Source organism: Leptonychotes weddellii, chromosome 1, assembly GCF_054177405.1.
Source record: "Leptonychotes weddellii isolate Sample4059 chromosome 1, ASM5417740v2, whole genome shotgun sequence".
NCBI classification, from domain to species: Eukaryota; Metazoa; Chordata; class Mammalia; order Carnivora; family Phocidae; genus Leptonychotes; species Leptonychotes weddellii.
In genome coordinates this window covers 91667659-91685595 of record NC_138369.1, presented here as the reverse complement: position 1 = coordinate 91685595, position 17937 = coordinate 91667659, and the positions used below count along the sequence as shown (strand labels likewise).

At 47.1% G+C, this 17937-nt stretch overlaps 1 protein-coding gene across 3 annotated transcripts in view; it reads right to left on the bottom strand.

The window, feature by feature from the left end:
- The window catches only part of MED12L (mediator complex subunit 12L), a 322844-nt gene extending 306920 nt beyond the window's left edge, over positions 1–15924 (bottom strand). For all 3 annotated transcript variants that reach the window (XM_081827792.1, XM_081827784.1, XM_081827786.1), the window contains exons 1-2: positions 15696–15924; positions 14628–14851 (exon numbers count right to left, since the gene is read on the bottom strand). In XM_081827792.1, coding sequence (XP_081683918.1) covers positions 14628–14726 — 99 coding nt within the window. In that variant the 5' untranslated portion in view covers positions 14727–14851; positions 15696–15924. The remainder of the gene's footprint in view (positions 1–14627; positions 14852–15695) is intronic.
- Positions 15925–17937: the final 2013 nt, after the last annotated feature.

The window sequence follows — 17937 nt, the reverse complement described above, 5'->3', positions numbered from 1 at the left end:
GCAACAGATTGAAAATTAATTTAAAAAAAAAACTGATCCCTCACCACAGATATTTTGAGAAGCACTGTTCTAGAGGGACAGAAGCAGACTTCTATTTCTTTTCTACACCCCCACATCACCTAGCACAGTGGGAGGTATATGTCAAGTACTAAGTAAATGAAAATATAACTTCAAAAACATTTTGATTATTTAATAGTAACTTAAAAGCAAAGCTCATGTGAGTAATCAAAATGTAAATAGTATCTCCAATTCATAAAGAATCTTTTTTTTTCCAAGAGGGAGCTGCCATTTAGTCTAAAACCGACCAAGGAGTAAAAACAGTTCTGACCCCAAAAATATTTTCCATACTGCCTACTAACACAGCACTATGTGAAGCTTAAAAAAAAAAAAAAAAAAACTGAACAATGTTAATATTAACCTTCCTCAAAGAACTCAGGAGAAAGGTAAATTATGTAGCAATGCCTGGACATAATTTTGATAGAGCCGTCCATACCTTTATGTAAACCAGCGTCTTAGCAAAAAAATCCCAATGACACTTCAGACAAAATACCATTTTTATTAGTTCTTCATTGCTGCCAATGCCTTAAATGGTCCTAATCTCAACAACCTCATTAGATTAATCCATGAATGAAATGGCTGGAAAAGGAAAGCAGCAAATTCTACCAAATTTTAATTGACAAGAAGGCAGCATTTGCATAGCTGAGCTGTGGTACGCTGGATGTGGGCTGAAGGCTAAGTTTGTTCCCGCTGAGGAAAATCTTTGCACATTAAAACTGACTCCGAAAATGCCTGTAGAAAACTCAAGATAAACAGGGAGCCCCATATAAATCCTGCCTCCCCTCCTCTCTCAGAGGCAGTAATCTAGAACACTATGCACAAGGTTGTCACTCCCCTGGGGACCTCAATCCCCTGGCCCCAGGCAAGTCAGTCTTGCTCAGCAGATATCCCTGCTCTCTCCAGCAGTTTTAAGCTCCACTACTCTCTCAATGCCCCCAAAAATCTACAGACATGTTCAAGTTTATAGGTTCAATATACTCTCTCCTTACTGAACTATTTGCAATTTACCTGAAGATCATGTCCTATTTCCCATCTCTGTGCCTTTGCTCACACCATCTGCCCAGAGGCCTTGTCACCTGGAAAACACCCCCATTCCCAAAGACTTTTCTAATCCTAAAAAAAAAACTGACCCCTCCCTCATTTGTTCTCAACACCCCACTGAAACTTTCAACTGCCCAGTGAACAGGAGTGTCACCCCTCCAGTCACAGTCCCTCAAGGGCAGGAAGCAGGTCTTACACATCCTGGCATCCCCGTACCCCATACCAGGCTTCTAATAACCATTGGCTAAAAATGACCGTCTGGTTACCAGATCCTTTCAACACATATTTAACTTTTACTATATACCAGACTCTCTGCTGGCATCTGGTGATCAGTGGGGAATGAAAAGGACATGATCCCTGCTCCACGGAACTTATACTGGTTGGGAGACAGAGCAGGTAAGAAACAAATCACACATAAACTGCGTTGAGTGCTGAGAAGAAAACAGCACTTCGCAGAGATAAAGAGAATAAGGCAACCAAGCAGCAGGAAGCATCCATGCAAAGGTCCTGGGGAGAGAAAATGCTGAACTAAGAGGCCACCAATGTAGCTGGAACCTCACCCAATGTTACCTCTCCCCTTGAGCCACTCATCACCCCATATCCATTCCCCTAACAAGTGCCCTCCTCAGAGCTCCTGCTGACAGGGTCCAGGATGTATAAGCCCTAAACAGTTCCATCCTCAGTCTGCCTGCTTCGCCGTCTCTCTGCACACTCAATAGGTATCACAGCCAGGATTTGAAATACCTATGCACATATCACACCCAAATCCAGATTTCTAGCTTCTGCTACTATTACACCCTGACCTTGAATCCTGAGAGGCATCTCAAATGGAACACATTCAGAAAGGATCTTGTTCTCTCCATCCCCACCTTCACCACCCTTTGAAAAATATTAAACAAGTTATTTTGGCCCTATGTCTGTTGGCCTTGGGACCACCATCAATCTTCCTACCCAACTGTGTGAGCCAGTGGCTCTCCAGGTCCAAGTCCTCTGTGGTTCCCAAGAACTTCCCAACAACAGATCCGTGTGAGGCCAAATTTTCTTCAGCTCTTTCAACCAAAACAACATACTGTAACAGACTGAATACAGAACTAGATGTAAGAATCTAGACATTACAGACATTTGCAAAAATGTAAAAACAATGCCACTCTTTTCACTAAATTTTTTTGTTTATAAAAATAGTTATTGTTCATAACAAATTTTATTTTTTTTTTTAAAGATTTAATTTATTTGTCAGAGAGAGAGCACAAGCAGGGGGAGCGGCAGCAGAGGGAGATGCAGGCTCCCCACTGAGCAGGGAACCCAAGGCAGGACTTGATCTCAGGACCCTGGGATCATGACCTGAGCGGAAGTCAGATGCTTAACCGACTGAGCCACCCAAGTGTCCCTAAAAAAAACATTTTAACAAGAAACTGGTTTATTACCATTAAATAGGTATATATTTCTAAAATTTTTCAATTTTAATTTCTAATAAAGTAAATATCAAGATATAACCAACATAAACAAAAGCTCTACGGGATCCTCAATAATGTTTAAGATTGTGAAGAAGCCCTGAGATCATGAAGTTTGGGAACCATGGCCTCCGCTAAAAATGTTGGTATATTCTTGTACTCCTCTCTCTCTCTCTTACCTCCCACATCCACTTTATCAATTCTGCCACCCAAATAATCTTTCTCTTAAATCCTCTCCTCTTTCTTCCCAAGCCCTTTTGGCCAAAAAAACGGGCTCCTGAAAGATATCCACATCAAATCTCAAAACCTGTAAATATTATCTTATTTTGGAAAAGGGTCTTTCAGATGTAATTAAGTTAAAGATCTTAAGAGGAGATGATCCTGGACTACCTAGGTAGGCCCTAAAACCAGTAACAAGCGTCCGTATAAGGCACACCCCAGGAAGAGACACACAGAGAAGGTCAGGTGAAGACGGAGGCAGAAATCAGACTGAGAGGGCCCCAAAGAAGCCAAGGAAAAGCTGGAGCCAAAAGAGGCTGGAAGAGGAAGGAGGGGGTTCTCCCCTAGAGCCTCCAGAGCGAGCGCATCCCTACCAACAGTGCCTTTGGACTTGCGTCCTCTGGAGCTGTGAGAGAATAAATTTCCATTGTTTTAAGCCACGTGGCTTGTGGAAACTTGTTATGGCAGCATCAAGAAACTAATACATCCATCCTCAGGCATGGAATGTCAGGGACCCGAGCTAGACAAGTCTCTTTCCCTCAATATGACCCTCAGAGCCACTTGTCCCCTCAAACTGCAAACATGAGTCACTTTAAATCTCATTCCTTGAACTTCACACCCTGGAATGGCACCTCACCAGCTCCACTATAATATCCAAATGCCTCAACACGCCTACAAAGGCCCCCATAACTCGATCCCACCTTTCTTTCCCTCTCCAGCCCAGCTCCCCGCTGCGTATCCCACACCATGCCTCAGGCCCACAGCCCAGAGCACATCCCACATTCCTTCTGGCCTTTTGCACAAGCTGCTCCTTCTTCCCCAAAATTAATTTTCTTCCGCATCCTCAGCCCCATGCACTCCTACACATCCTTTAAGTCCCGGACTCAAAAATCTCCTCCTCTATCAGGTCCTGTCAAAAAAATGGGTCACTCCCTCTTATTTCCACAGGACTTTGTACATTCCTCTCAAAGAATATCCGAAACATTGTATTCCTTATTTACAAGTCTATCACTTCCTCTAGACCAGGGTTTCTCAGCCTTGGAATTACTGACATTTGAGGCCAGATAATCCTTTGTTGGGGGATGGGGGGGGGCAGGGGTGCCCTGTTCAGAGTCCTGAAGAATGTCAGAAACATTCCTGGCTTCTACCTACTAGATGCCAGGATCAGCATGTATATGCACATATGTGCATACACACAGTCAAACCACCCAAATTTCTGAAAATATTGCCAATGTCCCTAAGGGGAAGGGGAAATCACCCCCAAATGAAAACCACTGCTCTCTACTGAAGTCTTTGGGGGCCCAGGACCAATGCTCCTACCATTGGTTTATTGTCACATCTACTCTCAAAAGAAATTTTGAGTCCTAGGTTTGGGCCAGGTGCTGTGCTCAAAGCCAGGGACGTAGAAAATAAGTTTTAAAAGAAAAAAAAAAGAAATTTTAAGGGGCACCTGGGTGGCTCAGTCGGTTAAGCAACTGCCTTCAGCTCAGGTCATGATCCCAGAGTGCCGGGATCGAGCCCCGCATCCAGCTCCCTGCTCAGCAGGGCGTCTGCTTCCCCCTCTCCCTCTGCTGCTTCCGGTTTGTGCTTGTGTGCGTGTGCACTGTCAAATAAATTTTAAAAATAAAAATAAAATAAAGTTTCGATCCCAGGCTGCTGGGATCGAGCCCCACATCGGGCTCCCTGCTCCGCGGGAAGCCTGCTTCTCCCTCTCCCACTCCCCCAGCTTGTGTTCCCTCTCTGGCTGTGTGTCTCTGTCAAATAAATAAATAAAATCTTAAAAAAAAAAAATATTGGCTGAATGTCTGACTTAGTTTGGCATACACATACACACACACATATATATACATATGTATACACACATATATATGTATGTATATGTGCAGTAATACTTCCCTCAAAACATGGAAAATAGGGCGCCTGGGTGGCTCAGTCGGTTAAGCATCTGCCTTCCACTTCGGTTAAGCATCTGCCTTCCACTCCGGTCATGATCCCGGAGTCCCAGGACGGAGTCCTGCATCGGGCTCCCTGCTCAGCGGGGAGTCTGCTTCTCCCTCTGACCCTGCCCCCTCTTGTGCTCTCTTTCTCACTATCTCTATCTCAAATAAATAAATAAAAATCTTTAAAAAAAAAAAAAAAAAACATGGAAAATAAAACCCAGAGGCTAAAATTCTTCTCCTCGGGGCCATAGCATTTCATAACTAAGGGCGGGGGGGGGGCATTTATACAGAACACAACATGTAAGTGTTGCTCCCAGGTAGTAGGCAACTGGTACAACTTGTCTATTTGTATCTCCAAGAGAGCTATGCATAAATAAAGGAACATCTCAACCAAGAAAATTAAAACTATATGGGATCGATCCCCAATACACAGAGCCCACAAAGGCCAATGCCAGAGCTATCTACACCAGAGGCCATAGATAGAGCTGGAAACCCTCCACCACAAAACACAAAGACAGGGTGCCTGGGTGGCTCAGTTGGTTAAGTGTCTGCCTTCGGCTCAGGTCATGATCCCGGGGTCCTGGGATCAAGTCCTGCATCGGGCTCCCTGCTCCGTGGGGAGCCTGCCTCTCTCTCTCTTTCTCTCTCTGTCTCTGTGTCTCATGAATAAATAAATAAAATCTTTAAAAAAAAAAAAAACACAAACACAAACACAATAGTGCCTGAGCCTTCCAGAGTCTTCTTCCCTCTGCCCAAGAGACCCCATTCAAGATTCTGGCAAGCTCAAGGATCAAATGGTGAGCTAAACAGTCCCCAGCTCTCACAGAGACACTGGGTGCCCCAAAATGCAGAGAAATTGTCGCTGCCAGGACAAGGCGAGGGTGTTTACCAGAAGCAGAGGCTGTGTACAGAGGGGAGGCCAAGTAAAGTTTCAAGAACAAATCAGGGCACACAAGTGCTTGACCCAGATCTGCCTAACAAGTCACTTTAACCTCTCTGGGACTCCATTTCCTTTTGTATTAAATGAGAACAACGCATCTTTAAAGTTCCCTTCTAGCTCTAAACATTCCTGGTTTCCCCCAAAACTGGTACAGACCCATAGAATCTTCCTCTCCAAACAAAACACGTCAGGGCTCTTCCTTCCTTCCCACCTAAACCCTTTCTGACAGAAATGGAAATAAAGCCATTTCCATTTCCTCTAAGTTTTTTTTTATTTTAAAGATTTTATTTATTTATTTGACAGAGAGAGAGAACAGAAGCTGGGGGAGGGGCAGAGGGAGAAGCAGACTCCCCCCGAGCAGGGAGCCCGATGCAGGACTCGATCCCAGGACCCTGGGATCATGACCTGAGCCCAAGGCAGACGCTTAACCGACTGAGCCACCCAGGTGCCCTCCTCTAAGCTTCCGATGGGCACTGGGCAGAATTTACTGACTAACAGACAAGATTAAGGTGCTTTCTGTCTCTTGCTGTATACCCATTTAACCAGAGAGTAGGAGAGTTCTGGAATGTGCATTCTCTGGAAAGGGGAGGGGAAAAGAAAAAAAAAAAAAAAGGAAGGGCTCATGCTGTGAAGATTTCAGGTGCCAATATATAAATGAAAAGTACCATAACAGGAGGGCTCCCTGCTCAGCGGGAAGTCTGCTTCTCCCTCTCCCACTGCCCCTCCCCTGGCTTGTGTTTTCGCTCTGTCAAATAAATAAATAAAATCTTAAAAAAAAAAAAAAAAAAAAAGGAAGAAAGAAAGAAAAGTACCATGACAACATCAGAATGCTTTCAGCTACAGCAAATTGACAACTGGCCCAAAATGGCTTCAACCACGTGGACATCTACTGTTTATTTCACGAGTCCAGGGAGAGGTGGTCCTAAGGTCAGTTCAGCAGCTTAATTTTCATAAAGCCACTGAATTGCCTCCTCTTGTGTTGGCTTTTCATTCACAGGTTTGTTGCCTCATGGGCACAAGATGGATGCCCTAGCTCCAACTATCATATCCTCTAATTACTTTTCCTAGATAGATAGAACACTAAGGAGCTATCAGGGCATTAAGAGAGGGCTTTCTTCTCCTGTGCCTGCACTTTTTTCAGTGAGAAAAAATTCTTCAGAAGTCCTAAGGTAGACTTCCACTAAAGCTCTTTAGCCAGAATGAAGTCATATGCTCACTGCAAGCCGCAAGAGAGGTTTACCTAACCTAATTGACAGTCTGGTTTGAAAAAAATTTTTTGTGGGAAGCAGGTAAGGGAATCCTGGGATAAGAACGACAGTCAAGTAGTCAACAAAGTGCCACATACACCTATACCCAGTAGTGTGCTGGTAAATGTTTAACAACTAGCTTTAAAAAAAAAAAAAAAAGAACCTAATTTATAGCGCTTGCCCATTTCCTTGGTGTAAATACTCCCATTATGCCACAGTTCGAGACACCAAAATGATATGAACCAGCGGACAAAATTCTCAGAATTTGAATAATCAGTTGGTTCATACCTACTCTAGCACACCACTGAATTTATACCTCACATTGGGTAACAATTTAAGTTTACAATGCTCCCTCACATTCAAAGCAGTCTAGATGACTAGGTATTCTTCCCAACTTGTAGGTGAGGAAAAGGACACAGCACCCCAAATCACACAGTGCAAGTGGCAGAGCTGGACTGCTCACGTAACAGCCCTAACCCCAACCTCACCGCACTTCTGGTGGCATCAGGTGCATACATGTCTATCCCTACACCCTACCCGATCCCTCTGTCTACTACTCAGCTAAAGGGGTTCTAGCTTAGTTTGGAACCAACAACAAAGACCCATTCCTGCAAACTCAACCAGAATTACCTAATAATTATTCTTTAAGTCATTTCCTCCAATGACAATAGTAGTGTGCAAGTATTTTTACAGCTTGGAATAAAGATTAGTACAAAAAGAAAACAATCAGCCCCAATCCCATCCTTGAGAGATAACAGTTGTTTGCATGTGGTTGATAAGCCCTCCAGATTATGAAGGCGTCTATTATTTTTTTAGGTAAAAATCATGCTATTTTGTAATATGATAACATTTTTATTATGTAGACTTCCCTACACAAAGAAATCCAGAGGACAGTATAATGAACTTTCTTGTCACCACCACCAGCTTCAGACATTATCTAAAGACAATTAAAAGTGTTTCCATGTTCCCTTCTCTATGAGGAATGTGCAGGAGGTAGGCACCTCCCTCTACACTGCCCTTGGACTTCTTCCCTCCACGTGGCTTGCCCTACTCAGATTGAGGTTAGCTCTTCTCCAGGCTAAGTCGGCCAGTTCCTTTCACTCTGCTCAGAGCACACTGCTAAAGAGAACCTTTAATCGTGTTCATTCTTATGGACCCCTCCAACTTCTCTACTCCCTGCCTAGTCTGTCAAGAAGCCTCACAAGTGGGGTTCAGAACTTCAGTAAAGGAGAACCCCAGAGCACATCACAATTCTTGGAGTTTCCACGTGCACTTCCTCCATCCTACTTCTGCTACATTCTCACGTGTATGCGCACACACCCCCAAGAGGTGCGGGCTGAACGAACATCCTAGGATTCTGTTCACCCCGTCCTACCTGGTGCTCACCCAACAAAGTATGCCTTCCAGACTTCACTCCGTGGTCTTCTAACTTCCTAAAGGATCACATTTCATCACCACAGTTGCCAGCCTAAGTGAAAAACACAACAGGCTAACGGACAGCGGCCGTACCCCAAATCAACAGCTTTACGTGAGTCCCCAAAGAGCCCAGTTGAGATCCCAGGCCCGCAGCCAAACAGAAAACTCCACTGCCCTGAACAAGTCCAAAAAACATCCTCATGGGACAAAGCAAGACCTGCTCCCCGAAGCCCCAGTTTAGCCAAGTGCACACAGGAGGGAGCTGTGGCTATTTCAATGGCAAGGCAGGGCATTCTATTCTACTATAAACCATGAACAGCTGATAGAAAACAAGCCTATTCTGGGAACCATGGTTATTAGAACAGAACTTCAGGGGGGAAGGTAGCTAACTCATTTGCACTATTTTGTACCAAAAGGTACTAATACTTCAAATGGTATATTTGTTTAAAGATTTTAATACATCAAATGTGGGAAGCGGGTAGGAAATAAGGGGGAGTCTGGTTTTCAACATTTTCTAAAGATAAAGACAAACTAAAGCCATTGCTCTCAAACTTCATATATTTAGGAACCACCTGAAAAGCTTGTTTGAAGTGCAAATTCCTCAGCCTCCTTCCCAGAACTTCTGACTCAGCAAGTCTGAGGTGGGCCATTATATCTCCAGGTTTAACAAGCATCTTTGAAGATTCTGCTGCAGGTGTTAGCAGACCCTGAGAAATGACAACCACTTGGGTTTCTACTCCTTGGCCACAAAGTTTGGGTAGCAACATTTCTGTGAGCAGCAGGAAGAAGCAGGGCCTTTGACCCAGTGTTTCCTACACTGATTCTGGCCTAAGAGTCTCATGAGACAAAAGTTAAACATACAGATGTTCCTCCCAGTACACTGGTATTCAGGGAGGTCTATGATGGGCCCAGGAGCCAGCCAATTAATCTCAAGAGGACAATCTTCCCCGTTCTCTTCCGGTCCCCCAGGCAACTGGTCAACCCGTCCTCTCTTCCCAGGCAACTTTATCAACATCCTCCCTCTCAAAGATTATAAAGAAACAAATTTTCACCTCCCCTCACCCACCCCCCAGCTGTCTCTAAAATAACCGTTTACTGTGTTTTAAGAGTTTTACATGCTAACAAGAAAACTAACAGACTTTGCCAAAATAAAACAAGCATTGGGGCAGTTAGATGTTATAAATACAACTGCTCATTAAGAGTTCTTTCTGCATTTTATTAATTTCTGCAAGAACTATTTACTGAGCACCTAGTCTAATCCCAGGCACTAGGCAGCTCAAAACTGTGACCACCACAGACAAGCCCCTGTTCTCATGCAGTTTACATTCTAGTGTGGAAAATCATGGAGAAAATCAGCAACCATTTCAGTGACCAGCACTGCCAAAACCTACTAACACAAGATAATGAGCTAGCAAGGATAAGGAAAGATGGGTTACAAGGAAGGCTTTCTTGAGAGGGAGTCTCTAAGAGCCAAATGACAGGAAACATGACTACAGGGGCAGTCAGGGACAGGAACATAGACACAAAGAGCTGAGCCTACTGGAAAGAGAGAGAAGTGGCCACTGGTCCTACCGCACAGCCCGAAAGGGAATGAGCAGCAAGTCTGGAAGGGATCACTCAAATCCCAGAGGCCAGATCTCAAAGACAGGGTCTTATGGATATTATAAATACAACTGGAAGTCCTGGGACCCTTTAACAACGGAGGGGTTATCCCAATAGTAGTTACCTGAACAGAGCACTGTCTGCGTGCCAGACATGGTTCAAATCTCATTTCATCTTTCCAGCAACCCCATGTGGTAGGAACAAATATGAACCCCATTCCACAAGTGAGATCTGAGTCAAAAAGGCAGTAAGTGATGAAGCCAGAATCAAAGCCAGGTGGTCTGGCTACCGGTGGTGGTTGTGGACGTGAACAAGGGCCAGATGGTAGGGCCGTGAAGGCCTAGGTAAGGAATCTGTTATTCCAAGTGTAATAGAAAGCCATTAGAGGGGGGCTGAGACTTCCTAACTCATTCCCTTTGATCTGAGCTAAGAGAGGGCACAGCTTCTGGGAAAAGCCCACCACACCCTGGCTGAGTTGGCTGCTAAACCAAACTACTGCCAACTCAGCCATATACAGATGCCTAGAGCTGCCCTACCTACGTCAGGCAGAACTCTCTAGCGTCTACAGAACTGGATGCCTTCTCTCTAGGTCAGCGTCCTTAAAGTGGGGCCCTGGACCAGCAGCCGTCAGATCACCAGGCATCTTGTTAGAAATGCAAATTATGGGGCCCTGGCTCCTAACTACTGAATCTGAAAAACCATTTGTTTTTAACAAGCTCTACAGGTGATATAGGTCAAGTTTGAGAACACCTGTCTGGGTTATCCACATGCAGACACCACCACCACTACCCCACCCACCTTCTCCAACCCCCACCCCCACTCCTTCCACTACCCTCCCAAGGTTTACTGGACTTGTCCTTGGGCAGCCTCTGCGCTGCACACCCAGCCATCCATCCCCTCTACTGATGGGACTCTCGGCTGGAAATCTCATTATTGGCCCAAACTATTTTTCTAACTAATCTGACTTCCTGAAAATATTTATTATTCACCTGTTTAAGCCTCTTCTACCCTAGGGTAAACTCCTCTTCCTTCCTACTTCTAGGGTTTAACTTCCAGCCTTGTCACCTCCAAGGCTGGATGTCAAGGATAATTTCTGCCTTAACCTAGACTTTCCCTAACACCCTTCAATCACCAGATTTCCTTTTTATTCATTCATTCCCACTTTCATTCATACATTCCAACAAGTATTCATGCCCTCAGCATCCCAGGAACTAACTACACTAGGTGGCAGGTACTTTAGTGATGCCTAAAAACAGCGCTCATCCCTGCTCTCACAAAACTGACCCTTCAGTGGGGGATGGCAGCATGCAAATAAATACAAAATTACAAATTATATGGTTATACTAGAAAGACCTCTGAGAAGGTCGCTGGGCTGAGACCTGAAGGATGAAGAGACAGGCCCTGACAGTATTTGGGTGTTGAATCCATGCCAGACTCTAGTCAGTCTAAATGCTTTATATGCATTACTCATGTACTGTTCCAATAGCCTGATGGAACTATAAGAGCGGATACTGAGGGATGGGGAGAATAAGGATATATAAACAGGAGAGCCAAGTTTCAAACCCAGGCAGACTGGCTCCGGAGCTACCCTCCTCACCACAGACTAAGGTGAGAAAAGTGGGGTGAAATGGATAGGCAGACAAGTGTCCAGGCAGACAGATCAGCATGTATAGAAGCCCAGGGGCAGAGAAAAGTCAACCTGAAGCAGAAAGGAAGTCGAGCATATTAGTGAAACTGGGGAGCAGTGGACGGATTGGAAATATATGTGGGAACTGGACCAGACAAGATATCCTGAAACATGTATTATGGAGTACAAGGAATAAGGGGAAATCAAGGGTGACTCTCAGTTTTCTGATTCTGTTTTCAAGGCTTGAGGACAGTCAGAAGACAAAGTATTATAACACAATATATTTAAAAAAAAAAAAAGTCCCGTTGAGTGCTAATGCACGGGCAAGCTCTCAAAAAGAATACAGTCAATTGATCAAGCAGGTTAAAGTTTCCAGCTCTCCCCACCCTCCCCTCCTTCTCCATAGGGGATCTTCATTCAAGGGTTCCAGCCTAACTCCCAGGAGCGGTTTTCCAGGACACTACTAACGCTGGCTAACAATAATAAGAATCACAGCTATAGTAATAAGAATAGCTTGCACCAGGAGGAGGGTTTTTCTCACACAAATGTAATGCTTTCAAACCAGGGTTCTCAAAATTTTCTGAATAGAACAATTATACTAATTTACAAATGAGAAGTTGTGCAACTTGCCCAAGGCCACACCACTGCGAAGAGGCTGAACCAGAATCCAAATCCAGGTCTGCCCAATTTCAAAGCCCATACTTCCTCCATTAAATCAGCATTTCCCATAATGTGGGACAAAGATCTGTGATGGAACACAACAATGGTTTTAAATGCACAGATAAACTTTTTAAAGTTTTAATACTTATAGTCTGGTTTTATTATGTATAGCCCTATGTGCGTGTAATTATCAGCTAGATAAAAATTTTATACATACACACAATCGGATTCTAACTTTTGCATTACATGTGTATATGTGAATCCATGACTTCATGTGTATTGCTGCCTAGGAAACAAAGTTTCTTAAAAGTTAAAGAAAACATTAGAATAAAAGTACAGCTGATACAGGGAGAGGGGAGAACTCAAGGCAGAACATAAATAACTGAAGCTTGTGAAACACTGCTCACCACACCACCACCCAAGAACAGCCAAGCACCTGGTTCCATATTGTACTCAAATTTGGCTACAGTCACACATAACTTTGACTGTGCTCCAGAGGGATGAAATATTGGCTGCCTTGGGGGATAGGGAATAGCAGAACAACACAATTTAGCATAAATCCTTCTTAACACAGTATTGGTCTTGACATAAATACTGGTTTCGTGGTCCAAATCCTCTGCTTCTTTATCACACACTTTGATTAAGTCAGGTAAAGCTTTCTTGGGCCTCAGTTTCCCTTTGTCAAAAGGAAGTTATATAAAATAGGCTCTAAGGTCACTTCCAGTTTTAGAATTCTGTAAACTGTTGCAAAATCCTAAAATCCAAAATTATTTTTTCCAATCGGAGAGGCCCCAATCCTGAATGAGTGTTGACCTGAGGAATAAACACTAAATAAGCCCACATGGCAACCCGGACGACCATCCCGTAACTAGGGAGATGCTATTAATTACACTTCCCTCTGGAAAATGTGGCAAGACATTAAAAGATGAGAAAGATGAGCCAATCAGTATCCTTGTCCCCACCAAAACTTTTAAAAATTTCCTGACACTAATTTTTAAGTTACTAACTTTGTTACAGTGGGTCGTTAGTGTCTGTTATTTCTAGTCCTTAACAATTCACTTTAATCTGGGTGGAAATAGCCCAGAGAGAAATAGGTGGGGAAGAAATCTGCAAGATCTCATCAATCCATCCTCATGTTAAGCCTCAACTGAGAACCACCTGTAAAACCTTCCCCGCTTCAATCTGAATTACTCCACGGATGCTCAAACATGTTTATGTGCTTAAGCCTCTAAAAGGAATGAATTGCCACTCCTTAATTTTTAAAAACATTAACAGAAGTTTAACCAAAACAAGCATTCTTCCTCTATTACTGAAATAGATAGCTCTATCAAAAGGGAAGTCTTAAGGACCCCTCCTGCCTTCTTTACAAAGTCCTTTCTGTGATGTCAGTGGGCCTCCAAACTTTTAATAGAGTTTTTAAATTCCCAGCAAGAAGTTGTGCAATGTGCTCACTTCGTTTTTTTGCTGAAGAAAACAAGAGGATGGGTGGACTGCAGCTGGCAAACTCAGAAAGCACAGCTGGGTAGCAGGTGATCTAAAAAAAAAAAAAAAAAAAGAGGCAAATCCCTGGGCAAATTGTGTAGCCAAGGGTGATCATTATAACTGGAGAGTTGTTACATAATTACTTCTTAACTACTGACAAACACATAAATCGCTATAAAATGCCATGGTTCCTCTAGACATTGAAGCTAGTGTACCTAAGGCAAGAGTCAAGCTTTCTCCAATTTCATTCAAAGAAATAAGCAATCTCGGGACTTATTTCCCTTCCAAGGTAACCCATCTGCTTTTACATATACAAAACAGCCTCCAGCAATTAAACCAATCGCCTCTAGGGACGAAAATCAGGCTCCCCTTAATATTGATTTTTTTCAAAGGGAAAAGGGGATACAGAAATAAGTACGTTCAAAGAGCTAAATATTTATCACCTCGATAAAAACGACTTCCACTCCAAACTGGAAAATTTTAACAGAAAAGGTCTCCCCCTCACCCCACCCCCCGTCCCTGCTCAGCTGGCGCAAAACGTAAGACCTGTGTCGGATGCACTGCATTCCAACATTTTTCAAAAAGTTTACGAGGATTTACCGAAGCAGCGGGGAGAAAAATAAAGCAGGCAGAAGCGGGGGAGAGCAAGCAAGAGGGTTTCGGCAAAGAGGCACCCGGTGAAGCAGTCGGCAGCGCCGTGCAAGGCCCGGTAACGGGGAAGCGACCCGGCACCCGGAGAGCGAGCACCCCAGTGGAGCGCAGAGACTGACAGCCGCTGGGTCTCCGCCGCCGGGGGTCCCCTAACCCCCAGCCCGGTCACCGCCGCCTGGCCCCCTCCCGAGCCCTCTCCCCGCAGCGCCGGCGATGCCCGCTGGGCCAACTTGGCCCCGGGTCCGCGCTGCGGAGCGCGGCCCCAGCTGCGGGGGAGGCCGCCGGCGCCCTTACCTCCTTCTGCTTGGGGTCCTGCGGGTAGACGTCGGGCGGCCCGAGCCGGGGGCGTTTCAGCGGTCTCTGCTCATAGCTGAGAAGCCCGAAGGCGGCCATGATCTCTCATGTTAACCGGCGAAATGAATGAGAGTTGGAGCTGGAGCAGCCGCCTCTGAGCACCAGGGAGCAGCACTTTGCAGACAGACTCCCTCTCTCCCCCTCCTCGCTCGCTCACTGTGGCGCTGCAGGCAGGAATAAAGCAGGTTGGATGCAGCCGCTGCCCGGCACGCAGACACGCACTGATGGGGGCAGTCTTCGCCGGGCACCCGGCTGCGCTTCAGCCCCGGGACGCACCGCTCCGGTGGCGGCGGCGGAGGAGCTGGAGGTCCGCCTGGGTCTCCCGCGGCGCCAGCCTCCCGTCCCCCCAACCCTGTCCCCAGGGGGAGGAGCAGCTGATGGGAACGTGTGACTTTTTTCACCAATGGACCCAAATCCACCCCAGCCGGACAGGGGGTGGGGGAGGGGCACGGGGGGGGAAAAAAACTTTTCTTGGCGCCTAGGCGGGTGGCTCAAGTGCTCACCCAAGGGGAGGGTGGCCCCCCAGCCCGGGGAAGAGACTGCGGAGAAGCCCGCCCCCGCCCCTCTTCCACGGCAGGGATCCTTCCCGCGCCGCCACGCGCCCCGCAGACCCCGCCACCTGGGCGCGGACCCGGCCGGGGCGGAGGGAGAGAGGCCTGGGGGGGGGGGGGGGGGGCAGGGATGCGGACGGGGAGAAGCGGCCGGTGCCTCCTAGACGCCTGCCGGGCTCCGGTGGCGCATCCGAGGCTCCGGTCCCCTCGGCGGCTCCGGGCAGGCGCCGAGGCGCGCTGCTGGCGGTCGCGGCGGCTGGAGGGGGCCGTGCTCACGGTGGCGCGGGGCCGATTTAACCCTTTGCTGCCCCTCCAGAGGCTGGGGGAAAAGGGGGAGGAGGGCTGGCTGTGAGCGCCGACGGGGGCAGCCAGCCCGCGGACGTCTCGGACTCCTCCAGCCCACCGCCTCCCCCCGGCCGCAGCTCCTCCTCCCACCCCCACCCCCCTAACAGTTTACCTGTTGGTCCCCGGCTAGTGGGCAGGGGCCGGCGGCGGCGGCGGCACTCGGGCGGCCACAGCCTCCATGATTCGGGCTGGGATGGGGGGGGATTGGATTGGATTTTATTTGTGAGGTATCAGTCTCGTCCAGGCGAGCTCCGGGGACACCGCGAAGTTTGCCACTGTCTGGGGGCGGCGGGCGACGCCGGCTCGCCGCCGCCGGCGTTCTCGCCCCCACGGCCCGGGAGCGCGAGCTTCCGAGTTGGCGGACGGCGGCGCGGCGGCCGCACTGAGCATGCCCAGCTCGGCGGCCGGACCGCGGAGGAGTTGGCTGCGAGCGCGCTCCGATCCGCCTCTCCGGGTTTTCGCAGCCGCAGAGCGCGCAGCCCGCGGGCCCCGGCGCCGGGGTTGGTCCTGGGGTGAAACTGGGCTAGGGAGGGGGCGCCCGCAGGACCCCTCTCCCGGCCGCGGGCCGCGCTGTCCGCCTCGATCTCTCCTCGGGGTCGCGGTCCCGGTGGCCTGGGCCGGAAACCTCACCTGTGCCGGGCGTGTGGAGGGAGGGAGGCGATCCTCCAGGGGAGACCTTGGTCATCCAACCCACCCGTGCTCCTCGCTCGCTTCGGGGCGTGGGCACCTAGATGCTGGGCCACCTGCCGCGAGCACTGCGAGACCGGAGCCGCGGGGGGCGGGCCTGGCCTGTCCCGAGGGACCCGGCGGGAGGCGCGCCCGGGAGGATGTGCCGGCACTTGTCCAAGAATGATGGCTGCCATTTATGGAGCCCTCCCTTCGTGCCAGGATCTTGACAGTTTAAAGGTCTCCGATCCTTAAAAAATAAATAAATAAACCTTACACGGTTTTACCGTACCCTTTTTATAGATGGAGAAATTGAGTCAGCTCAGTGAGGCCCGGTGACTGTTTAAAGCCACGAAGCTACCTCTGCCTGATCCCAACTTTCGGACCTATTTTCCACGATTTGGGGTTGGAAGGACCGGGTTCCCCAACTGCCCTTACCTGCTTGTGTCATGTTCCCCACACCTTGAGGAATTTCCAGACTCCCGGTTCCATCTTCTATAAAATGGTATAATCAGAATCTAACCCAAAAGCCTATGTACAGCACCCGACATATAGTAGGTGCTCAGATGTGGCCCAAAATATCTACTTACCTCAGCTGACCTGAAGCAAAAGGGAAGGAAGAAAAGGTAGATAAGGGGATGGAATGTGGTAGAAGCCAGTTTCTCACTCTTGACCCTGATCTGTTAGCCCTTCTCAAAATAACCTAAGGCCAAGTGAGACCTGTAGTTTTTGGTTTCTTTACTCAATGTAAGCACCTACTTTTAGAGAACAGTTACCCTCCACCAGGAGGCATTTCCTGACCACTTTCTGCACCCTGCCCCAAGGGTTTTTCTTCCTAATACCCTGGGTCTAACTTGAATGCTGAACTTGCCCTTGTGATAAAGGCATCTGTCAAATCTAACTTTCTCTCTTGAGTAAAAGGACAGTTATCTAACTTTATTAGGAAAATTATCAATGATACAAAAAGCAGGAGAAATGGTATAATGAACTTCCAAGTGTTCATCTCCCAGCTGTGGCGATTATCAAAGTTTTGCCATTCTTTCATCTTCCCCAGCCCAACACATTGACATGTACTAGAGAGGACACTGTTATTCATTGTTGCAACTTAGGCACACAGCCTGCAACACTACAGGGTGGGCACTCAATGGTTGGGTGAGTAGGTATGTGGGTCCACAGATCACTGGGTGTACTTTGGGGATACCTTGCACTGACAGTCGAGTCTGATAGGAGATGTAACCTCAATTCCTCCTTAGGAGTACCTAGGCAAGAGTCTCTAACTGGCCTCCACAGAGGAAAAAGTTTTGAAGCACTCAAAATTGTATACCATAAAGATTTTATTTGAAAATCAAAATGTATTAGTACTGTGTCCCTAGTGTTTAGGAAAAAGAGCCCCTGGTCTCCCTTCCTAACTCCCTTGTCTTGAGACAGTCTGGCATGGATTCTTTGGCCCTCTCAACATGGGAGGGAAAAAAGTTTTTATGCACTGAGACACTAACTCAAAAATCATTCTTTCACTACATGGACTTCCCATGGGCATTTGGCTCCATCATCTTGGCACCTGTGTTCTTCATGGTCCAGCCCCATCTACCAATCTAGCTTTTTCCTCCTTAATCCATCATCCCAGTTAGCTCTCAATCCTATTTCCAAACATGGAATTCCCAGGCCCTTAATTTTCCAATAGCCACCTG